The sequence below is a fragment of the Rosa chinensis genome, chromosome 6, assembly GCF_002994745.2.
Source record: "Rosa chinensis cultivar Old Blush chromosome 6, RchiOBHm-V2, whole genome shotgun sequence".
NCBI classification, from domain to species: Eukaryota; Viridiplantae; Streptophyta; class Magnoliopsida; order Rosales; family Rosaceae; genus Rosa; species Rosa chinensis.
Window position 1 is genome coordinate 58,521,578 of NC_037093.1, and position 23,762 is coordinate 58,545,339.

Below are 23,762 nucleotides of genomic sequence, written 5' to 3' on the forward strand. Positions count from 1 at the left end.
AAGAAATCTTATCCTCATATATATGTGGACCAATTTCTATAGGCCTTCCACAAATTTCCCAAAAATTTTGGTACCTAAGAGCAATATTATTTCGACCCAAAAAAAAAGAGAGAGCAATATTATTCACTGAACTGCATAAAAAGATTGATAAGTTTGGTCCATAAACTATAATGCTACTACATTCAGCCATGGCAGCGACTTCTTCTTATATGGCTTGTGCAAAATTCTCTATGTTGGGTTATGCTGGAAGAAGAATCCAACTGAGAAGCAGAAGAGACTTCTTTATAAGAGCTCAGCAGCAACCTGGTGAAGTCCAAGAACCACAAGAACTGAAAATACAAGAACCACAAGTACAGAGAGAAAAAGGAGAGCCAAAAGGAACAGTGCCAAGGCCAGTGGAGACACAATTGAATGTGAAGAGTAGGAACATGGCGAGAGAATATGGTGGGGATTGGCTTAGCTGTGCCACAAGGCATGTGAGGATTTATGCTGCTTATATAGACCCAGAAACCTGTGCATTTGATCAGACACAGATGGATAAGCTCACCATTATACTTGATCCAACCAATGAGTTTGTGTGGACTCCAGAGACTACCAACAAGGTCTACTCCTACTTCCAAGAGCTTGTGGATCACTATGAGGTAATCTTGTTTATGATCATAATTGCGGACTTTACATTCTTTGTGATGTATGTTAGTGTTCCTATATTTTGGCTAAGTTCACATGCACGAAGGTATTGATGTTTTTGCTCACCGTTTCATATTTAGTTTGTTAGACAATCATTAGACGTAAAAACTTCCACGGTTAGAGAATTGTACAATAATGTATATCAAGTTAACGCTTCTCTCAATACGGTATTAAAAAAGGCATCACCTTGCAGCTTGCAGATCAATAATTAAGTGAAAGTGAGGTCACTGTGAGGATTAGATTCTAAAATCTAAACTAAGATGCAAGCAGAACTCTAATGCCTCCATTTAAGAGGTCTTCGTGGAGACACCATGGGGATCCAATGAAATATAAGTGAATTATATCCCTCTTGGCCTTGCCTTCTGATCTATTACACTAAATATATATTTCTCTGAAATTTTCTGTAGTTGAGATGTAGTTCCTTACTGAGACATCTACATTTGGTGTGAAAATCAGGGTGCAGATTTGACAGAATACACTCTGCGTCTGATTGGTTCAGACATAGAGCACTACATAAGGAAGCTTCTCTATGACGGAGAAATCAAATACAACATGGATGCAAGAGTCCTTAACTTCAGCATGGGTAAGCCTCGCGTTATGTTCAATAACAACGAATTTCAACCTCAGGATGTATGATGATAAGATTGAGAGTCATCAAACAGAAAAGCTGGAGAAAGAAGATGAACATATTAGGTTTGATGAAGGAGTAATGTCTTCCCTTCCATCTATTCCTACTCATTGAAGGTCAATATGTGATTATGTAGAGAGAGATATACATCTGAATTTGTTTCTCTAGAAGTAAACTGCTCCGAAATGAAGAGCGAAAAGATTATCAAGAAATTTGATTCAATTGATGGGATTAAAGGCTGATCGAGGAAATGAGGATACCAATAGATCAGCTCTTTCTTATACACCCTACTAATCTTCCATTCTCTAAAACAAAACCACAGTTTTAGTAAGAAATATCACATGTCATTTCTCTAACAATCCGTTGCATATATTACACATACTCCATAACAGAACCGCTGTTGTCTGCATTCAGAGATCAAAAGCTACATCATGCATAAAAAGGTACCAAGCCACAGCCTACTTGCAATGTATGATACATATAGCCTTCAAAATACGCAACTTCGAATTACTATTAATCTTCTCAGTGGTAGCTAATACGCTACACCTAATTACTACAGCTGCACTCAAAAGACATGCTCCATTGCATTTTGGAGTTGATGCAAGGACTCCCATTTGTAGCTGGGGTGACCCCTATTTTTTCTCAGGCTGCAGCATCGTCTTCAAGCATCTTTTGTCCTTCCATGGAATAAAGCTTCCTTCCTGGGACTTGTTCTGACCAAATTTTACAATAATTATACTATCAGAAGGTGCTATAACATCAATACTCATCAATTCGGTAACGCAATTGCAAATGTACACACACATACACATACACAGACCCTATGCAAAGAATCACAGAGAAAATCATGCACCTATAATAATCAACAATAATCTAAAAACAGAACATAGCCTACTTATCACCAGATTGAACTTTAACTAGCAACTGCCAAGTTACACCAATCATTTTCATAAATGGCTGGTATGTTCTACAAACAGACAAGCTAACAAGATAACCCGTTATACCAATCACATGAAACCAAAAAAAAGTCAAAGAAAACTTACTTTCAGCCAGTAAAACAATCCCCGGTAGAGATTTATAGTTCTAGAGCGATCGCCATTGGCTGCATAAATCTTTTCACCCAGATCTGCAAGATTAGAAAACATACTGACAAACTAAAACCAAGAAAATTTTAAACAAAATTTCAAGGATGCAAAGCCGGTAATTTGTACAAACCAAGTAATACATTAAGTTCTAAAGAAACCATGGCTACAGAACCAGCTAGCCAGTATAATTAAAAGCAGAAATTACTTCGACTCCAAAGGAGCCGCCTCCTAAGTCGGCAGTCCCCGTGAAATGCGAAAACAAAGAAGCAGAGATTTGCATGCAGGCAATGGCATTATACAGACAACAAGGCCTTACACCACAAATCAATTTTATAGCAAATCAACCTTGCACATTTTCTGAATATACATTATATTTTGTTTCTAAGCACAGGCAATGCATTGGAAGAATAAGTTAAGAGATGAAATGGATCAGGAGTAACCCACAATGAGCGTAGTCCACTCTCTGACCTAAATCCAATAGGGCTTCCTTTCACCATTTCCAAAGTTCCTGGCTAAGCATCCCCTTAATAGGTTGCAAGCAGAGGCATATAAAATTTTACTAGAGACAACAAATCTGAGTTTCATATAATCTGAAACTGAATTATAGTGTAAGAAGCATTCAGGTCATGGTAATTCTGGATAAACAAGGAAATAATATTAGAATCTATGATTTAAAAGGAATGGATCAGACAGAATTAGATTCACCAGCTCCAGTTCAGTTCATTAACATAAAGACAGGCAGAGGAACATACTAAATCCTAGACCTACCAAGATAGAAGCAAATCTGTAATTAAAAAAATAAATTTAGACTTGAACAAAACCAGTAATAGAGAGCACTTGAAGAAAACTAACCTTTGTACACCTGTAGGTATGTTTTTCCATATTCTCTTGGCGTTTGACCTGATTCAATGCTATTAAACAGATCTGTCTCATGGTCACTTGGCCCTTTGCTACATGCATCTACCAAGAGCTTGAGATGCTCTTCTTGGTCGTACGGCCTTCCAAGATCCTTCATAAGCCCCTCCCTAAACTGGTTATGACTCTCAATGCTGTGCCCACCGTTTGTGTCCATCTTTTATTTGCACAACATTAACAGTAGACACAACCAGATATTAACAAATTTAGAAGCCCCAAACCAATGTATGTTATGTCTGCATGCACATGTCTCTGTGTGTGTCCTGTGATAGCACCAAGGCAGAAAGCAAAAAAAAAAAAAAGGATAAAATGAAGAAGGGGCATACTATATGAAAACTATCAAGTGAATCCCTGTGCATTGCATCTGATGTAGCCTCCTGCTCCTCATATATCTTTCGTCCACCATTGCTTGGTGTATACACCAAATTTTTACCATCCACCTCAACGACACTTATGAATTCTTCATAACTCTCATCTACTAAATCACATTCAGCTGCACAGTGGCACCCACGCTCAGAAAATTGAATAGCCTCTAAGCAAGGTGTTTTAGGGGGGCAACCATTTGACTTACCACTAACAGTATTCAGAGTTTCTTTTATATTCTTCTTCTTTGCCACTGAACTCTTTTTTGCTCGGAGGACCTCTAAATTTCCGGTGGGAGTCTTCCTGTTTTTACTCTGCAGAGTACTCCTACGAGCTCTTGGGCTCACAGTTTTTCTCATAGTTCTATTAATTGCAGTATTATTTTTCACCTGAGAATTTTTCAAAGCCTTAGCACACGCTTAAACACAAACGTACGTATTTACAGATCATGAAATGCGCTCATAGGTGTGTGATAACATAGCATATAAAATGTAAATCAAAGCTTAAACAGGAGAGAACATACAAATGAGGCACGACATCCATCATTTTGATGACTGTCCTGTTCATTTAGATCCGAATCTGAGGAAGTATCTTCGTAGTTCTTAGGGCAGCTCATCTTTTTCTTCATCACACCCCTCCTCAAAGTTCTGTCAGTTGCGGCCTTGGTTTTCACCTGAAAAATTCTCAAGGGCTTACAATGAAATCTGATACATCTAAACAGATACACATGTATTTACGCTTGCATGAAAATATGTGTGTGAGTGCTAGCAGAAACTAGTAAAGATAAACAAAATCTTAAAGGAGAGAAGATAAATACATATGAGGGATGATATGCATCATGTCGATTGTTGTCTAGTACAGTTTCTTCTGAATCTGATGAACTCTCCATATCCTCCTCATAAATATTTCTTGTACCATTTCTGGGTGTATATATCATTATGTCACCAGACATCACAGCAAGGTTGAGAAAATTTTCATAGGTCTCATCAATATGAATAGATAAAGCTCTATGGTTACACCTACGCGGAGCAGATTGTAGGATCCGGGAACCTTTTTGTTTGCTAGAGAGCACATTTGACCTACCAGAAACAGCATGTGCAGCTTCCACATTAACCTTTTTCTTCACCCCAGTCTTTTTTTCAGGCAAAAGACTAGCAGACTTGTTAGGAATATTTATCTTCATCTTTCCTTTCTTCAAAAATCTCCTTGAAGTTCTGTTAATTTTGTTTTTCTTTTTCACCCGAGAACTTTTCAGCGTCTTTGGAGTGTCAGAAGCCTCTAAACAAGGTCTTTTACTGCAACGCTCATTTATCCCACGGTTCCAACCAGAATCAGAATCCGGAGCTTCCACTTTTACATTCTCCACTGCACTTTTCAAAGATTTTTGAGTGTTAAAAGCTTCTAAGTGAGTTCTTTTATTGGAACACTGATTCATCCCACCAGAATCAAAATCTAGAGGTTCCAATTTTACATTCTCCATCACAAATAAACTCTTGTTCACTCGGAGATCCTCTTTTTCCACAGTGGCCCTGTTTTCCTTCAGAGCATACCTAACATTACTTGGGCCCTCATTAACTTCTGTGGTCAGAAGAACAGCAGATTTCTCAAGGCCATTCATCTCTCCCCTAATCATACCCTTCCTCAAATTCTTCTCAGTCACCTGAGATTTTTTCGAAGTTTCTGGAACATCTAAATTGGGCTCATAATGCAAAGAAGTAGCTTGATCCACAGAAAAATTGTCCAAATTTTCATCACCAACCTGAACTAACCCCAAGAACTTCTCATAATTCGTATCCAACAACAATTGATCCTCAAAATGTGAATATTCCTCAGCAAGCCTGACCCTCTTTCTCACAGAAAAGGTCCCCATTCGGCAACAATGAAACTGAAACAAACCCTGTTATGTTTTTCTCCCACACTTCACGGTAAACCCCGCTGTTCCTAGCTTCTGTCTTTACAGATCAAAGGGAACAAAAAACAAAACCCAACAAAAACAAAGCAAAAAATCAGAGCATGCACTGTGGTCTTAAATAAAGACTCAATCTTTACACTTCTTTGAACAAAATAGCAAAAACCCACCATGAGTTAAACGAAAACAAGCCTTAAGACACGACATTGCGGTCCAAAAACATAAATTTACTGCACTTTCTCTGAAACCAAAAGGGAGACTTAGGCTTCTTACCTGGTTTGAAGAGCTGGAACAAGTAAAAGAAGAAGAAATAGGGTTCACTTTCTTCTTCTGATCACACTGATCTGAGCTTTGGACCCAATTTCTTAATTCAAAAAGAGCTTCATTTACTATAGAGTCTGAAACTGAAAAGAAATTGGTGAAGAAAGAAAAGTTGCATTTATTAGACCTACTTGTATCTGTGTACTAAAACGAAAATGGCCGTAAACATTATTATTATTATTTTTTTTTTAAAGTAAATTTTTGAAGAACAACAACGTTAAACCATCAACAAAACCAACAGAAGAAAAAACAGTCTTTGTCGGAAAAAAAAAAAAAACAGCACAACTAATTTAACCACTTAGGAGTGTGACCGTAAGAACTTATGCAAAGAATGTATAGTTGACATTTGACAAGGTAATTTTGTGGAAAATCTGCAATTCAATAAAATTCAAATTTTTAAATTTTTCGAGCCAACAATTAAGAAGGATACCTTTTCCTTTGTACAATATAACATGTGTAACATGAGCCAAAAGATGCAGAAGTCAATGTTACGGTTGAGTTTATTGTAATTTGCAAGTTTATTATAACTGTTCGTACATTTATGAGAAGATAGGAGAAAAGTTCTATCTATAAAAAAAAAAAAAAAAAAAAAAGTAGTCTAGGCAAGCACATATTTTGTTTTGTCTTCGAAAAATAAAAGGAACACAAATTTGCCGATGAATTGTTCATTAGTAAATATTTTCAATCACACCTTAGCCATCAAATCATTTGTTGGTGAAATCTCCCATTAAAAGAAAAAAAGAACAAAATGCACGCTTGTAGACAAAATTTTCGTAATTAATAATCTCCCATAAACAATTAAAATAAAATGACGAATTCTTGCCATGTAGGTCACAAACTCACAACGCTTCGCTTAACAGCACAATGCTTGCAGTGCTCTCCCACAATCCTATTTTCACAGTTTAGATGGCTCTCATTTTCACTCGGCTAAAAGACAAAAATTTAAAAATGGAAGAGAATGATTAGCCTAACTTCAATTTCATGGCATGTGACGTGCCGTGCCAAGTCATGGCATATTCTTTATTTCTTAAAATTTCCTTTGCGATAACCTCACCATCGACCGAATTGGCCCTCTTTCACAAAAAAAAAAAAAAAAAAAAACTCACCATCAATAAAACATAATTTTAGAACACGGTCCAAGCGACAGAATTCAACAATTACTTTTTATTTTTACGATTTTCCTAATTTTCCGACTTTTGCAAATTGTAAAAAAAAAAAAAAAAAAAAAAAAACAAGGGTCAAATTTTGTGAGTTTCTTATGTTCTAAAGTTGCTTAAAACTCATGATTTAGTAGTGAGACGATTTTGGTGAAAAATAAAAACAAGCAAAAATCGTGTAGTCCACAATTTTTGTGAAAATTCATGGTCTCGAATGGATTTTTTATTTTTTGGGAGAAAGTTCCGGGGATGCTTTTCATGAAGTTGAAAAAACATATGACATCTTTCGATGTGTTTAATCTCACTTAAAAAGATACCGTTAACCTCACGATAAAACCAATATGATATGATTACTTGGTCAGTGATACTGAAAAACTACAGTCACTGCTCCATTGATTTCTCAAGCCAACAAGAAAAGACTGCAGTCATGGTTCTCATTACCTAGCTACTGAGATCAAAAGGCTACATCTTCCCCAAACTTCCAAAACCACTTAAAGTGTGTGATTAAGCAGCATATGCACAACTAGGAATTACTACCAAATTTCACATTTGACCCCATACAGCTTGACACCCGATTTTGCGGAGATGCAGTGATCAGATTCTTTCATTGCCAAATGAAGATTATGCAAGAAACTCCTCATGTTTACAGTTGCTGCACTACATTCAAACATTCTACATCACTCCAAGGCTCAAAGCTTCCTTCCTGGGCCACATTCTGATACAATTGACAAGGATTAAACAAATCAGAAGCTGCTATTACACTATTGCCAAAAAAAAGAACGAAAACGAAGCTGCTATTACACCTCCATGTGCATGAATGCACCGATGACAATCTTTTGAACTTTAGTTTATTTCAAAGTGGGTAGTGAAGACGTGAAAATTGGACAAAAATCGCACTTTCCTAGTGCCTGGATAAACATACGATATAACAATCACATACCACTTGCACTAAAAATAATCCATAAAAGAAATTTACCTTCAACCAGTAGAAGAATCCCCGCAAGAGATTCAAACTTCCAGGGCGATCGCTCGCTTTGATCATTTCAGCCAGATCTGCAAGATCAGGAAATAAATTATTAAAATCTTATGCAGAAGTAAATGATAGCTGCAAGCATGGAAAACCAAAGCATGCAAATAACTTACAACTTGACTGAACATATAAAGAAAACATACCTTTGTACACCTCCAGATATGGTTTTCCATATTCCCCTTTCAGTGCATATGTTTTTATTACTCCACTACGAAGATTTTTAGCATGACCTGTTGCAGGCCTCTGGCAACTCCAGTCTTCTAAGAGCTTGAGATGCTCTTGTGGGTCATAAGGACGTTTAAGATCCTTCATAAGCCCCTCCTTAAATTTGGTGTGACTTTCCAGATCATTGTCTGAATCCTTCTTCTGTTTACAACAAATTAACATCAGCTACAACCAGAAATGATCAAATTCTAGAAGCCACAAACCAATGAAATCACACAAACACCAAGATGTACATATTTATGCATGCAAATGTATGTGTGCATGTCTGCACATGGGTGTGACAGCTTAAAATAGGACAAACAAACCAAAGATGAAAGGGAATTGAAGAAGATACATACAATTGGGGTACGACATGTATCAACTGGATCCCTCTCGAGTACAATTAAATCTGAATCTGATGAACTCTCCGCATGCTCATCTTTTATGTCCACATCATATATCTCTGGTCTACCATTTTGTGGTGCACATGTCATGTTTTCATCGTTTATCTCAAGCAAACTTAGAAAGGCTTGATAGCTCTCATCTGTTTGATAAGATTCAGTCTCATCATCACCATTGCGGTCACACTTGGCAAAATCATTGCCCCCACAATTTGCAAAATGAAGAACCTCTGAACCAGGTCTTTTGTTAGGAAGTTCGTTCTTCCTATAGGAATAAGGATATTTAGCTTCCCCCTTCACATTCTTCTTCACCCTAGAACTTTTTTTCTCTTGAAGATCCTCTAAACTCTGCAGAGATTCACTTCTTTTATTTCTTAAAGTCTTTGGTCCCTTGGTCTCTTCTTCATTTAAAAGATGAGCAGACTTCTTAGGTCTATTTATCTTTACCTTTTCCTTTTTCATAAGCCTCAAAGTTCTTTTAGTTTCCATTTTCTCTCTCAACGGCAAACTTATGAAGCTTTCTGGAGCATTATGAGCCTCTAAATGAGGCCTTTTACTTGAATGCCCTCTTGTCCTTCTAGAAACAGGATTCAGAATTTCCAATTTTGCATTTTTCTTCACCACTGAACTCCTTTTCTCTCGGAATTTCTCAATAAGTTTCAGAATATCCCTGTTTTCTATTACAGGCTTCTCTGTGACCCGAGGACTTTTCATAGTTTCTGGAGTATCTGAATTGAGCTCTTCTGGATTGTTGGGAACCTCCAGACAAGGTCTTTTACTGGCAAGTGTGGAAACCCCGTTTGCCATACCGAAAGCAGGATCTAGAGCTGCCAATTCTGCATTCTCCTTCAACACTGAACTCTTTCTCTTTGGGCGATCCTTTAAACTTTCCAGAGTGAACCTGTTTTCAATTTGAGTCTTATCTTTCATCAAAGAATTCTTCATAGGTTCAGTGGCTGCTAAACTAGGCTCATCTGGTAATCCATTGTTTTGGTGATGCTTTATGTGTTCCAAAATCCCAGTTTCTTGAACAATCTCCTGTGCATTCATATTTTCATCCTCCCTCAAATTTTCCAAAAATAACTTGGACTTGGGTTCCATAACATCATCACCCAAGGACTTGACATGAACATTGTCATCATTAGACTGTTCATTCCAATTATCACCATCATGCACAGACTTAAAATCAATATCATCATCACTAGAGTGATCAGTCCCATTATCACCATCATCTACAGACCTGTCATCACAATCATCACCCGTAAATCTATGCCCATTATAACTATCATCCACAGACCTGATAACACTATTGTCATCACCAGAGTGTTCATCCTCATCATTGCCATGCTTAACTGAACTCAAGGTATTCTCACAATTATCAACCAACATTAGGTTTTCCAACTTTTTATTACAAACAGATGTTCTCTTCACCCGCCTCCCCAAGCCATTGTGTTGGTGATAGCTTATCAATTCTGAAATCCCACCCTCACGAACAACTTCCAGTGCATATGAATTTCCATCTTCCCTCAAACTTTCCAAGAACAACGCATATTGAGGATCCACATCTTCTTTAGAAATGCACCTTCTCATGATCCGCCTCGCATATCCACCCTCTTGGTGATACCTTATCAGTTCCGAAACCCCATTCTCTTGAACAACTTCAAATGCATATGAGTTTCCATCTTCCCTCAAATTTTCCAAGAATAACTTATACTGAGGATCCACGTCTTCTTTAGAAATGCATCTTCTCATGATCCGCCTCGCATATCCACCCTCTTGGTGATACCTTATCAATTCCGAAACCCCATTCTCTTGAACAACTTCAAATGCATATGAGTTTCCATCTTCCCTCAAGTTTTCCAAGAACAACTTATACTGAGGATCCTCAACTTCACTAGAAATGCATCTTCTCTTGATCCGCCTCGGCAAACCATCTCCCCTCAAATGTTCCAAGAGCAACTTAGACCGAGGGTCCACATCATCATGAAGACCATAATCCAGACACCTAACATCAACATTATTATCATGACCAGAATCCTCACCATGCTGAACTAAACTCACCAACTCATCACACTTGTTATCCACTCTCGAATCATCCTCAATCAGCCTGACCCTTTTCCTCTCCAGAGTGGACCCCATTTTGCAACAAATCAAACACAAAACACAAACCCCTTATCTCTATCAGTGACTGACTCGGACACTTTTGCAAGGTGCAGTCTTTACTGTCTTTCTAAAACATGGAAACAAAACCAAAAACAAAAAGGCCAAACAAAGAAAAATTAGAGCATGTACAATATGGGCAATGACGTTAAATTAGAACAACAAAAACATGGAAATTTCTGGGCTTTCTCAGCAAGATTTACAGTTTTCGTTCTTACCTGGATGTAAAATATCAATGTTTGAATTTGGGTGAGAACCCAGATGGTACCTTGTGGTGTACGGATGTGGAGAAGAAAGTGAAGTCTGAAGATGAAAGCGGAGCGGGCCAAAGAAGAAAGTGGCTTCCTTTGGTCTCAAAGCTCTCGTCTTTTCTTTTTCCCAACTGAGGCTGAAGCATTGATGATATACTTTACTCACTACACCCACTTTTCTGACCCAAAACAAGTAAAAATAAAAATAATTGAAAAGAAAATGAAGGAGTTAACCACTATTTATGATTTTTACTAGTACAAATTAAGGATCTTGTACTAATATTTTTGTGCTGTTACGTGCGCATGGTTTCTTGGTTCTAAAATTAAAGCATTGTGTGGGTATTTTTTTTCTCTTCTTTTTCATACGAGAAATCCCCAAACCATTTCTTGGACCATAGGCTTGAATATAGGGCCTCCTGTCAAACCGTACAATCTATAGGAAGGGAAATGACTAGCAAATAGCTATGGAAGTACCTTGAGGGGTTCAAGCGTAGACCACATGGGAGCAAAGCATGGGCACAACCATTCCTGCTAACCCCTGGTTGGTAAAAGCACTAGGCCAGTATGTACATTGCACCCAGTGTGATTCGGTAGGGGGTAGAGTGTTACAACTCTTGACCTCTTTTATGCAAGGGCCCTAACTTGAGCATGGAAAGCCATGAGATTATATTTAGATGTGCAGTCATAACTCATAAGATACAAATAGAGAAGCTGATATTTATGATAAATGCTTCTGTTACACGAAGGTTTCTAACTGTGTACATAAATATCTACATCTCATTTTGTTTCTGTAACGGCCGCATCTAGTGGGTATACCACGATGTAATATAACCAAAATATACAAAACAAAGTGGCCGTGAGGAGAAACAATGGGAGGGAGGAACATAATTTTCATAATACTTCCATTTTAATTAGAACATAATGCTCAAGAAGTCCTCCTATTTAATGTCTGCGGCACCACCTTCAAACATGCTTTGTCATTCCAAGGTTTAAAGCTTCCTTCCTGGGAAATATTCTGAAAAATTTACAGCAATTATACATGTCAGAAGAAACCATAACATGGGTATGCAATAATCATCCCTGTGAATAACACATCCAAATGTTTAAAATCATCAACTACTATGAAAGCCACAATGTAAAGGCACATGTATTATGTGACATCAATCCTTAAAAAGACAAGTACTGAACATGTGAACATTGCACAAAAAGCGCAATGAACCCCAACAAAATCATGTACTCAACAAATTACTAGATTGAACTTTAACTACCAATTAAAACAAACACTTTTCTGAATGGCCAGTTACAATAACAATTAGATAAGCTAACAAGAAACCCTTCTTCCAGCCACATCCAATAATTAATAAATCAATTACTTACCTTCAACCAGTAGAAAAATCCACGCAAAAGATTTAACTTTCTAGGGCGATCATCGCCTGTCACTGCATCAATCTTTCCTGCCAGATCTGCAAGATTAGGCAACAAATTAGTGATAAAATAGTGATATTTTTGATACTTGGAATTCTTATTTGCACTATGAAGAATAAAAGTTTCATACCATCGACTGTAACCAAAATACAGATCTGTACAGCATACTTGATATGTAAAGATAACTAATAGTTGCAAGCATGAAAAACGAGAACAAAAATAAACTTACAACTTGAAAAGAAAAGACAATAACAGATAGAAAAAGAAGAGCAGTAACCTTTGTACGTCTCTTGATATGATTTCCCAAATTCCCCCGGCAGTGCATATGATTTTACATTTCCATTTCGTAGATTTCTATCATGACCTGTGGCTGGCCTTTGGCGAGACCAGTCTTCCAAGAGATTGATATACTCTTCTAGGTGGTAAGGCCTTTTAAGATCCTGCATAATCCCTTGCCTAAACTGGGAATGACTTTCAGTGGACCGCCGACTGTCTACATCAATCTTCTGTTTGCAAGACATAAAAGTACACACAACGACAAATGAACAAATTTCAGAAGCAACAACCAAAATGAAATTCTCTCACATGTATTTATACATGCATGCACATATGGGTGGGGGTGTGATGGAAAAAATAAAACAAAGCTGAAAGGGGACAAGATGCATACAATTGGTGTATGGTATCCCTCATGTGGATCCCTGTCGAGCACGATCACATCTGAATCCGATGAACTTTCTTCATCTGAATCATATATTAATGGTCCAAAAATTCTGGATGTAAATACCATAACTTTCCCATCATCCTTAGTACAACTTAAGAACTCTTGATAGCTGTCATCTGTTAGATTAGAATCAGATTCAGCTTCACTATTGCACCCACCCTCTGAGAACCGAAGATATTTTGAACCAGCCTGTTTATGAGAACGCCCATTTGTTCTACCAGAAAGAGGATCTGCACCTGCTTCCTTCACATTCTTCTTCAACATTGAACTCTTTTTCTCAAGACCATTCTTTTTCTCTGGACGATCCTCTAAATTTCTCTTCTTAATGACACTCCTTGAATTTTTTCTAGTTTCAGTCTTGTCTTTCTGCAGAGAACTTCCTAAACTTTTTGGAGTGTTTGGAACCTCTAAACGAGGTCGTTTACTAGAACACACATTTGTTCCATCTGAAACAGGTTCCAGAACTTCCAATTTTACATTCTTCTTCTTCACTGAAAACCTTTTCTCTGGGGCATCCTCTAAATTTTCCATAGTCTCCCTGTTTTTAAATTCAGTCTTCTGTTTCCCCTGAGAATGCGTGGCATCTAGATCAAGCTCATCAGGTAAACCATCACCTTGGTGATACCTTATCTGTTTCACACGTCCATCCTCTTGAACCATCTCCAGAACGTATGAATTTCCATCTTCCTTCAAATTGTCCCAGAATATCTTATACTGAGGATCAATATCATCATCATCAACGGCATGATTCAAAGAATTAACATGAATGTTGCCATCACCAAAATGAGCACTCCCACCATCACCATCATCCACGCCACATCGTCCATTCCTACCACCACCGTGATCCACAGACTTCAAGTTGACAGTATCATCAACACAATGTTCGCTCCCACTACCATCCACAACCCTGGCATCATTATTGTCATCAACAGAATGCTTGTTTCCATCACCGTCCACAGACCTAATATCATTATTTTCACCAGTACGATGTTCATTCCCATCATCATTATGTTCATTCTCACAATCCCCATTAATACCGTGATCACTAGAATGTTCATTCAAGTCCCGACCCCGCTGAATCAAACTCAGGTATTTCTCATAATCCTTATCCAACATTAGGTTCTCCACTTGTGCATTACACTTTCTGCTTTTCTTCGGGGTACTGCGACGCAAATTGGGGTTGTAAATTCCATTAGCTATACCCCTTCTCCTCAAACGCCTCTCAGTCCTCTCATCGAATTCACCATCACCTCCCTCTAAATTCATCTTTCTCCCCGAACCCGGCCCCATTTAGCCAAACACTCACCCAAAAATAAAAATCGACCCTTGTTTTCTCTCTCTCACACAATACTTGTTTTGTGACTCAGTGAACTAAAATTCAGAACTATCTTTGCCAAACCTCTGTTTTTATAAACAAAAGAAGCACACAAAAATCAGAACATGCATGATGATCTAACAATAGTCTAAATGGCAACAAAGATTTTACAGGATCAGAAATCTTGCATTAGTGAGCCTAAATCGAGCAATAAAATATCGACATTACAGTAGAGAAATCATAAAGTTGGGGTCTTTTTCAGAAACCAAGAAGAAGTTTAGGGTTTGTACTTTCTTACCTCACCAGAAGCGCAGGAGCTCAGTAAAATCCAAAGGAGGACGGACACATTAAACCCTAGAAAAAACACACCACGGGTAAAGTTAGCAGCTGAGGCGTTGACTGGGAAGGACGAATTTATACCTGGGGGATCACCAGCATGTCCTTTTTGGGAATTTTACCTTGCCTACGCCTTTCAGCTTACCAAGTACTAATTACACTGTTACCTTTAATTTTTCTTTTCTGCCGAAAAAGAAAAGAGAGAATCGAATAAACCCACTTTTAGCTCTTCTTTCACCCCGTTTGCAATCTTGAACAGTAGCGATACGAAATCTGAGGGATATGATCGAGGAGCAAAGCCATGCCCATGGTTGGTAGCAAGGCATAATCATGAGTTAGGGATTCATTAAATTCCCAAGAGGGCTGTTGTTCAGATTAAGAGGAAGAAAATGATCATCAAGCAGAGGTTGAGCTTTGAATCAGTTCACTACTAAGACCCTCCTCGCTACAGATGCTTTTGAAGTACGGGCCTCGCCTGAGGACAAAGTAAACTACTGTCTTTTGAACTTTTCATATAGGGGTAGACTTGGAAATTTATGGATAAAAAGCGGGTGTGTTTAGATTTTTGCATATAAAAACCACCCCTTTGCCTCACTCGCCAACCTTAGAATTCTCATTTCAATCACAAAACCGCTAGCTCATCTCCGCCTTCACTTGTTTTCAAATCCACCAACAATGGCTTCCGCCGAGCCTAATCTCCAGAGAAACCTCCACCTCCTCTCCGCCGAACAGGTACACACTGATGATGATGTGGATTTTTGCGCTTGAATTTCGATTTGTGTTTGTGAAAATTATGGTTTTGATTGGATGTGCGGTGTGAGTGTCAGGTGGAGCTGGCGAAGGTGCTGGTGGAGATGGGGCAGGCTCATCTGTTCGAGCATTGGGCCGAGCCGGCCGTCGAGGATGACGAAAAGAAAGCCTTTTTTGATCAGGTTTGGTTTTTCTTTTTTCGCCTCTAGATTTTGCTTTTTTGGTGGTTGGGATCTGAGATTGGATTTTGGTGCCAACAAGTGGAGGCTTTGGATCTAACCTGATAGTTTTTTTGGTGTTTGTTTTGATGGAGTTGGACTTTCATTTTAGTTGAATAGGAATCCACATAAAACAATGCATCTGTCAAAGTAAACAGCAACTTTGACTAGTACTCTATTGTTGTGGATTTATTGCAGTTATGATTGGTAGAACACAAAGATACTAACAGTCACCTTTAGACCCAATTTGGTTGAATATTAAGTTTTGGCATTTACTGGTTATTTCGAGGCAGTTTTCTTTTCTTGTATGAAAGAAAGTAACAAGTCAAAGAGCCATACATTTGTTCATAATTCAAAACCATGTTGGTGGCACCATTTTTTTTCCCTTTTTTACTTTTTTGACCATAGTGTCTTGAAACCTAGTAAGTGCGAGTTCATTTTGGTTCTGTAAAACATCTCTCTTAATGCACTCATAAACGACATCCATGCTAGATAACAGCACTGTCTTTAAAGGGGCGTGTTTCTAGAAAATATTTTCACACATTGGGTTTGTTAGGCATTGTTTTTTTTTTGTATGCAATCTTCTTCTGATTGAAAATTCATTGCAGGTGATTCGGCTCAATTCAAGCTATCCAGGGGGTTTGGCATCATATATCAAAACTGCTAGAGAACTGTTAGCGGATTCAAAAGCCGGAAAGAATCCATTTGATGGCTTTACACCTTCCGTAAGTCGATAAAGGCCTCATATGTAATATTATATCAATTATATGTGCTTTAAAGCTAGCTTAACACCTTATGTATGTGTTCGCATTGTATCAAGTTGATATTTTTGGGATAAAATCATCCGTACCCATGATTTCATTTATTCAATAACTTACCATAGGCTGACTTATCCACTATTCAATCAAAGCGGTAATGGAGGACAACAATGCAACATTTCTGTTTCATGTTCCCTGAGAATGAAACTTGATAGTTTAGCAATCACTTTTCAGGTTCCAACAGGTGAAACCTTGAATTTTGGTGATGATAGCTTTATGAGTTTTGAGGAGACTGGTGTCAAAGAAGTTCGGAAAGCTGCATTTGTTCTCGTTGCTGGAGGACTTGGGGAACGTCTGGGATACAACGGAATTAAGGTATATAATCTACTGACTATTTCAATACTTAGTTTCCCCCATGAATGTCCGTGTTTTCTTCTGCATGTCATCAATCAAGAGAACTTGATATACTCGTTATGCTAATTATATCTGATGGGAGTGACGGCTTTATCTGTCCTATCCTAATTGGCTTACGTCATTCTCATCTCCTTTCTGTAGCTCCAAATTTTTTCTTCTTGACTTGCATGTTTTGATTCTTTTCCATCTAGCATCTTCCTTCTGAACCAAATGTCTTGTTAGTCAAGAAGACTGAACCCCTGGTTTCATTGAACATGGTCAGATTAGGTTTCTGAATCAGTTGCTTGTTGGGGCTGGATTAAGCTGTTTGATGATGCTTTTTTTTTTCTGTCATCAATTTCTTTTTTTTGAGATGTGCTATGTTCTCATATGGACATATTTGTTGATCATATATTCCCTGAAGACTGTTGGTCTTGGTCAAACTTGTACACAATTTCCATGATTATATCAGGTATCAGTCTAATAAGTAGCTTGCAATGGGTCTATTCCTGGGGTGAAATAGATGTCAGTGGCTTTATGTGAAAACTTTTACATATCAGTTGGGCTGATATGGATTAAAAGTGGTCCCAACATATTTTACCTATCATTTTATTTTTTGCAGGTTGCTCTTCCCAGAGAGACGACCACAGGAGCGTGTTTTTTACAACATTATATCGAGACAATATTGGCTCTTCAAGACGCTAGCTGTAAACTTGCAGAAGGTTTGTGACTAGCTCAGTATCATAATTCTGTGACTAGAGATTGTAGGATCTACCTTAGAAACATTTCCCCATTTCTACTTTATAGCACATCATGAATCTGAAATACAAGTTAGTTAAAAGCCAATGTCCACCCAGAACTGGTATGGAGCAGCGTTCTGGGTCAGGTGGTAGCTCTGGTTTTGACTATTAAAAAGCTCATTTCTGTTCTCTTAATATATTGGGAATTTTACTACATTTGATAATGACTCCTAAATACTAGATAATCTCAGAAAAAGAAAAGGATTATATGTTAGAAAGGCAGAGAAGCAAACATGGTGCTGTTTGTTTTCTTTTTCCTGATATGATGTAAGGAATGAGAAAAAGCTAATCCTCTAATTTTCTACCTTTCTGCCTTTCTTTTGGCATGTATTTGGATATCCAACAGTAGAACGGTAACTTCTGTTATGGAGCCAATTTTTCTCCTTGCTTGAAATTTTTTATCTTTATTTTTTGCTCAAGATGGTTCATAGTTCTCAATGCATCTCTCTTTGCTACGATGACCTGACTCTTTGCACTGGACAGACATAGCATTAAGAAAATGTCAAATACATGATGTTTTTTAAAGTGATTGAGTTTTCTTTAGGAGATGCAGTTGATTAGTGTCAGCCACTCTAAAGAATTATTCACCATAAAGGGTGACTGTGGTTTTATATTGCTTGAATTGACGTATCAATATTTCTTTTCAAATTTGTAGGTGAATGCCAAACAAAAATTCCTCTGGTTATAATGACATCAGATGACACACATTCTCATACAGTAGAGCTTTTAAAGTCAAATTCTTATTTTGGAATGGAACCTAATCAAGTAAAGCTTTTAAAGCAGGTACATAATGATCATCATGTCCTTGTTTAGAGAGTTCTTGGTAGATGTTATATGAATTCTTTAGAATGTGAAAATGTTTCCCTTCCTTACAGGAAAAAGTTGCATGCTTAGATGATAATGATGCAAGGCTTGCAGTAGACCCACGTAACAAGTACAGGATTCAGGTACAATTACTCATATTTGTAATCAATCATTATATTTTTAGTTTTGATAGATTTGAGAAATTGTGTATTCGCTCTCCATAAATAGTCATTTGGTTATATTCTATTTCCCTTCTCTGTGTCAGACCAAACCTCATGGACACGGTGATGTGCATTCACTACTCTACTCTAGTGGCCTCCTCACTGAATGGTATGTCATGAGTCAAAAATGCATTGTATGAAATCTGTTCATTAGTATAGGAAATCATCTCTATGCCTTTAACTTAATATCTACTGTCAACCATATTGACATCCTACGTTATGAAATTTAATAAATACGTGTGATAATCAAGTTTGTACTAACATGCATGGCAGGAGTGGTTAAAACTTGAAACTCTTACAGACATTCTGATCTTTAGCACATATAAAGTTGCATATGTTCTGTGAATTATGACTTCCTGACGAGGTGGTGATTATTCTTGTCTTCTAAAATATTAACTCTCTTTTATATGCTTCAAATCTTACAAATAATTAATAAAATGTTGGTCCAGAGCAGTGACATTGCTGTAACACTATTTTTAAATTTTATTCTGAAATTCTACAGGCTGAATGCATGAAACTAATGTGACATAAGGCTTGGAAATTTTAAGTAGCATGAAATGTGATTGTTTTTTAATTCTTTACAGGCGTGACACTGGTTTGAGATGGGTTCTGTTCTTCCAAGATACAAATGGACTTCTGTTCAATGTTAGTTTCTTTTATCACTTCGTGGACATTTTCCTACTTATTTGAGGATTTGTGGTTGAATGCACATTAAAAAAATCTATGTTCTTATACCTCTTTGTTTTATAGGGAATTCCAGCATCATTGGGTGTTAGTGCTACAAGACAGTACCATGTTAACTCCCTAGCTGTTCCACGCAAAGCAAAAGAAGCAATTGGAGGAATTACCCGACTTACTCATGCTGATGGTATGACACGAATCTACTCATATGTTTGCTGGGTAACGTTAAGTGGTTGTGAAAGTCGTTTTTATCTCAAATAGCCTGTTCTTTCCACTTTTTTTTTTTTTTTTTGCCTTTGATCTTTTCTAAGTTGATCAGCCAAAAGTCTGGCTGTGAAATCAATAGCAATTGCATCTCTTGAACTTTTATTTTCCATTGTTTAGTATATTCCTGCCTATGGTGAAATCTGAACTTGATTTCACAGCTGCCTTCAATACTCAGGAAGATTCAATACTCAGGAAGATAAAGAGATACTATATCTTTAAAGATTTAGGTTTTGTTGATTGTCATTCAGTTGCCCTTCTCTGGTGTCATAATTTCTCGAATTTCTGTTTATCTTATATATTAGGCCAGTATCCTTTGTCTAAAAAGTAAGAACCATATAAAATTCGTTTGTAGCTAACATTTATGTCTTCATCAACTGCAAAACTTCAGGGAGATCAATGGTGATCAATGTGGAGTACAACCAGCTTGATCCACTGCTTAGAGCAACTGGATTTCCTGACGGTGATGTCAACTGTGAGACTGGCTATTCTCCTTTCCCTGGGAATATCAACCAAGTAATCTTCTGCCACAGATTTTCATTCTCTTCTCACCTCTCACCTCTGCCCCTTTTTATTTTGTTTTGTTTTTCTTTGGAAAGGCCTTTTAATGTAATTATCAATGGATTTATGAAATGTCCTGCCATTAGCTTAGACTGAGGCTTATTATCAATTCAGATCATGTTGGATTTCTTTATATATTTCTCTCTGAAGGAATCAAGGATCATATGTAGTTGTATATGGAGGGACTAGATGCTACAGAGTACGTTGATAAATGATAGAAATGTCAATGGAGCTTAAAGATATGGGTTCTTAGAGATAATTCATGTTTGACGACACCACATCTCATATTCTAATGCAATTTTCCTGGAGTTCCTGGACATATTTTAGATATCATCACCATTGAACTTTCCATATGCAGTTAATCTTGGAACTTGGTCCGTACATTGAGGAGCTCACAAAAACAGGAGGTGCCATACAGGAGTTTGTTAACCCAAAGTAAATCTTCTCTTTATTAAAACCTTGAATATTTTCAGCTGTTGGGGAATGTATTCTAGTTTATTAAATTCAGTGCATGAATCAAGTTTTCAAGAGATTAGAGATTCCATATAACTTTCAAAATTCCTTATTTCAGTTTGTTCACGTTTTCTTCTCCAAATCATTTAGTCATTTTAGTGTAAAATGTTGACTCAGAGTACATGTGCTATCTAATCTTCATTCTCGTATTCTTTAAGTGCATGCTAGACTGGTGGTAGATGAGATAATGGGCTTGGGAAATCCTTTGCTTGTCAGTATACATCACCTGATCTAGTATTTCCCATCTTACTGCAGATACAAAGATGCTAGTAAGACTTCATTTAAGTCCTCAACTCGGTTGGAGTGTATGATGCAAGACTATCCAAAAACTCTACCTCCATCTGCTAGGGTGGGATTCACGGTAATTTTCTTCCTGACCTGAGATTGTGCAGTAAGGTGTTATTATGGATGTGGTCCTTTCTGTGGTGCAAGATGGATGCAATCATTTATAATATCTTCTCCCCTGTCAAAGAAAACTAGGAAAAACTTCTTCCTGTAGTACTACAACTGCATCTTCAATTTCTATTTTTGTTAACAAGATGTTATCACTGATTAGGTAATGGAGCCATGGCTTGCTTATGCACCTGTTAAGAACAACCCTGAGGATGCTGCTAAGGTATGGATATCGAGTAGTTGTTTGCAGTGGCACATTTTATTCTGTTAGACCAGATCCAGCCAAATTTCTCAAGATCTTTTATTAAAAAAAGTTAGAACTCTGGCTGAATAAAATTGTCCTTTATTTTCTTTTCCTGATAGCCAGTTGGTATATGGGGGAGGTAGATTGGTCTTGTCTGTAACTTTATCCTTGAATCTAATTGTGAAGGTACCAAAGGGAAATCCATATCATAGTGCAACTTCTGGAGAAATGTTGGTTTATCGTGCAAACAGTCTCATTCTCAGAAAGGTATTATTATGCAAATGACTTAAATACCCTCACATATCTGAAATATTAGTATTCTACAGTTCACTGTAGTTGGAAGATGGTATATTCACTAATTTATTCTAGTATATTGCGGGTAAAGGACAATTATTGCCTCAATAAATCTAAACCACAGATCTAGACTGCTTTAGATCCGGTTGATTCTCTCTACTTCTCTCTCCAAGTTGTTTAAATTCAGGTTTTTACTTTCATGCATTCCAGGCTGGAGTCCAAGTAGCTGATCCAGTACAACAGGTTTTCAACGGTCAAGAAATTGAAGTGTGGCCTCGTGTCACATGGAAACCAAAATGGGCGGTCACTTTTAAGGAAGTAAAAAATAAAGTCAGTGGAAGTAGCTCAATTTCTCAGAGGTCTACATTGGTTATTAAGGGCCGTAATATATTTGTCAAGGATCTCTGCTTGGATGGGGCACTTGTTATCGATGTTGCTGATGATAAAGAGGTATTGAAGACATGGCAAATTTGGATTATAAGACAGCTAACAGATAAAGGCTGGTTAATATGGAAATCTTAAGTTTTTCATTTTAGAATGAATACTACTCTTTTAACTATAGATAAACATGAACAATTTTTGTGTTAAATTCTAATCGATAAATGATGTTAAAGAATATGTTTTAATGATCTGACATTTTAACAGGTAAAAGTGGAAGGTTCGGTACAGAATAAAGGCTGGATCCTTGAAAATGTCGATTACAATGATACTTCAGTACCTGAGGAACTGAGGATAAGGGGTTTCAGAATCAACAAGATTGAACAATTGGTAAAGTCTGAGCCTTGAGTTCTGCTTGGAGTCTTGAAGGTGAAACCTCTTCCATATTGTTTATTAAAAAAAAAAAGATTTCTCAAGTCAGATAGATTTCTTTGGCCTTTTCTTCCCCTTTGTAAGTTGTTTGGTAAATATATATTTTCTTTTTGGAAATAATAAGTTTGAGCTGTTAGCCATCTCATATTTGTCTCGTCTCATTTAGGAAAAGAAATATATATAATAATGGCACTGTGTGCTTTAGGCTTTGAAGTAAAGCTTATCAAATCAATTTAAGTTCTTTTAATCTGTGTCGGTCCAGAGAACATGCAAAAGTTAAATTTTGGTTTTTGTTCGTGTGAAACAATAAATATCTTTGATCCTGTGAAGACTGCTGGTTGTGCCGTGTTTTGGACTGTAAACCTTTGCCAATTGGCAATTGTCTCACGCATCGTTGGCGATTCCATGGTATACCAAAAGACAAAAATATAGAGCTACCTGATACATGACGTTGGCTTTTTAAAACTATTGGCATGCTTCCCTCCTGCCGATCTAGAAATTGTCTCCACTCATTCTCAACGACTCTTCAATTGTTTAAGTCTTTTTCTTTCTTTACATTCGGGTCGTCTTGTGGAATTCTAGAAAAGTCGGTCGCCCACTTTGATAAGACGCGCAAATAGTTACATGACCGGGAATCTTCCCATTTCTTGGGACAATATAAACAGAATATGAACTCACCTCCTTCTATGCCATAGATTTCAAAGTCAGGCCTCCATATATCACCAAACTGGAGCTTTTACGATGTTTTGGAGTACGACATTCTATAATTGCTCATGATTCACTGATGGAGAAGCATATTGGATTCGTTCCAAATGGTAAGGCAAAACCTGTAAGCATATTGGATTCTATAATTATTGGTTGAGTAAGACTCGCCCGCGTGTCCCGCGATGACGCCCACCGAAAGCATGATACACGAGTACAGCCACAACTGAAATTTGTTTTATTGGATCAATTATAGATTCGTCGGTCCCTTTTGTTCACATAGAAAACAATTGGGTCAATTCCAAAGTTCAACACCAAAAACCAAGCAATTTCATTATAGGTCTTTCTACGGGACCCATGGAAATCCTCATCTTCCATGCATGATCACTCATAACAGTACACAAAATGACTAGTAATTTCCAGATTTTGCTGGAATAGTCCCATCTTC

General features: G+C 37.4%; 5 protein-coding genes across 13 annotated transcripts; 2 read left to right on the top strand and 3 right to left on the bottom strand.

Moving 5' to 3' along the window:
- The first annotated feature begins 111 nt into the window (after nt 1-111).
- On the top strand, nt 112-1,873 carry LOC112173867 (NAD(P)H-quinone oxidoreductase subunit M, chloroplastic). Of its 2 annotated transcripts, XM_040508972.1 has the most exons (3): nt 112-641; nt 1,144-1,270; nt 1,708-1,873. In XM_040508972.1, exons 1-3 carry the CDS (start codon nt 171-173, stop codon nt 1,752-1,754), a joined length of 645 nt encoding a protein of 214 aa, XP_040364906.1. In that variant the 5' UTR covers nt 112-170; the 3' UTR covers nt 1,755-1,873. The 2 variants fall into 2 exon arrangements, with proteins under 2 accessions (XP_040364906.1, XP_024167319.1); XM_024311551.2 differs by lacking the exon at nt 1,708-1,873 and having other exon boundaries at nt 115-641; nt 1,144-1,559.
- On the bottom strand, nt 1,660-6,021 carry LOC112173866. 2 transcript variants are annotated; one of them, XM_024311548.2, is made up of 8 exons: nt 5,861-6,021; nt 4,496-5,630; nt 4,202-4,351; nt 3,887-4,067; nt 3,642-3,808; nt 3,253-3,472; nt 2,359-2,441; nt 1,660-2,028 (listed from the first exon to the last, which is right to left on the bottom strand). In XM_024311548.2, exons 2-8 carry the CDS (start codon nt 5,546-5,548, stop codon nt 1,948-1,950), a joined length of 1,935 nt encoding a protein of 644 aa, XP_024167316.1. In that variant the 5' UTR covers nt 5,549-5,630; nt 5,861-6,021; the 3' UTR covers nt 1,660-1,947. The 2 variants fall into 2 exon arrangements, with proteins under 2 accessions (XP_024167316.1, XP_024167317.1); XM_024311549.2 differs by having other exon boundaries at nt 4,496-5,626; nt 5,861-6,019.
- Nucleotides 6,022-7,396: 1,375 nt separating this feature from the next.
- On the bottom strand, nt 7,397-11,354 carry LOC112169717. Of its 6 annotated transcripts, XM_024306769.2 has the most exons (6): nt 11,079-11,353; nt 8,659-10,930; nt 8,239-8,461; nt 8,042-8,118; nt 7,707-7,780; nt 7,397-7,639 (listed from the first exon to the last, which is right to left on the bottom strand). In XM_024306769.2, exons 2-5 carry the CDS (start codon nt 10,837-10,839, stop codon nt 7,709-7,711), a joined length of 2,553 nt encoding a protein of 850 aa, XP_024162537.1. In that variant the 5' UTR covers nt 10,840-10,930; nt 11,079-11,353; the 3' UTR covers nt 7,397-7,639; nt 7,707-7,708. The 6 variants fall into 6 exon arrangements, with proteins under 6 accessions (XP_024162537.1, XP_024162536.1, XP_024162535.1 ...); XM_024306768.2 differs by having other exon boundaries at nt 7,397-7,780; nt 8,659-10,922; nt 11,129-11,354; XM_024306767.2 differs by having other exon boundaries at nt 7,397-7,780; nt 8,659-10,922; nt 11,079-11,354.
- Nucleotides 11,355-11,776: 422 nt separating this feature from the next.
- On the bottom strand, nt 11,777-15,213 carry LOC112172727 (uncharacterized protein DDB_G0290685). 2 transcript variants are annotated; one of them, XM_040507803.1, is made up of 6 exons: nt 15,076-15,213; nt 14,871-14,926; nt 13,204-14,658; nt 12,814-13,042; nt 12,489-12,574; nt 11,777-12,126 (listed from the first exon to the last, which is right to left on the bottom strand). In XM_040507803.1, the coding sequence occupies exons 3-6, from the start codon at nt 14,545-14,547 to the stop codon at nt 12,037-12,039; spliced, it is 1,749 nt and encodes a 582-aa protein (XP_040363737.1). In that variant the 5' UTR covers nt 14,548-14,658; nt 14,871-14,926; nt 15,076-15,213; the 3' UTR covers nt 11,777-12,036. The 2 variants fall into 2 exon arrangements, with proteins under 2 accessions (XP_040363737.1, XP_024165960.1); XM_024310192.2 differs by having other exon boundaries at nt 14,871-15,109.
- Nucleotides 15,214-15,504: 291 nt separating this feature from the next.
- Nucleotides 15,505-22,830, top strand: LOC112172726 (UDP-sugar pyrophosphorylase). Its single transcript, XM_024310191.2, has 17 exons — nt 15,505-15,640; nt 15,736-15,840; nt 16,485-16,601; nt 16,869-17,009; nt 17,650-17,749; nt 18,483-18,610; nt 18,703-18,774; nt 18,897-18,961; nt 19,437-19,497; nt 19,603-19,720; nt 20,189-20,313; nt 20,717-20,793; nt 21,127-21,232; nt 21,428-21,487; nt 21,695-21,775; nt 22,013-22,252; nt 22,448-22,830. The coding sequence occupies exons 1-17, from the start codon at nt 15,584-15,586 to the stop codon at nt 22,586-22,588; spliced, it is 1,794 nt and encodes a 597-aa protein (XP_024165959.1). The 5' UTR covers nt 15,505-15,583; the 3' UTR covers nt 22,589-22,830.
- Nucleotides 22,831-23,762: the final 932 nt, after the last annotated feature.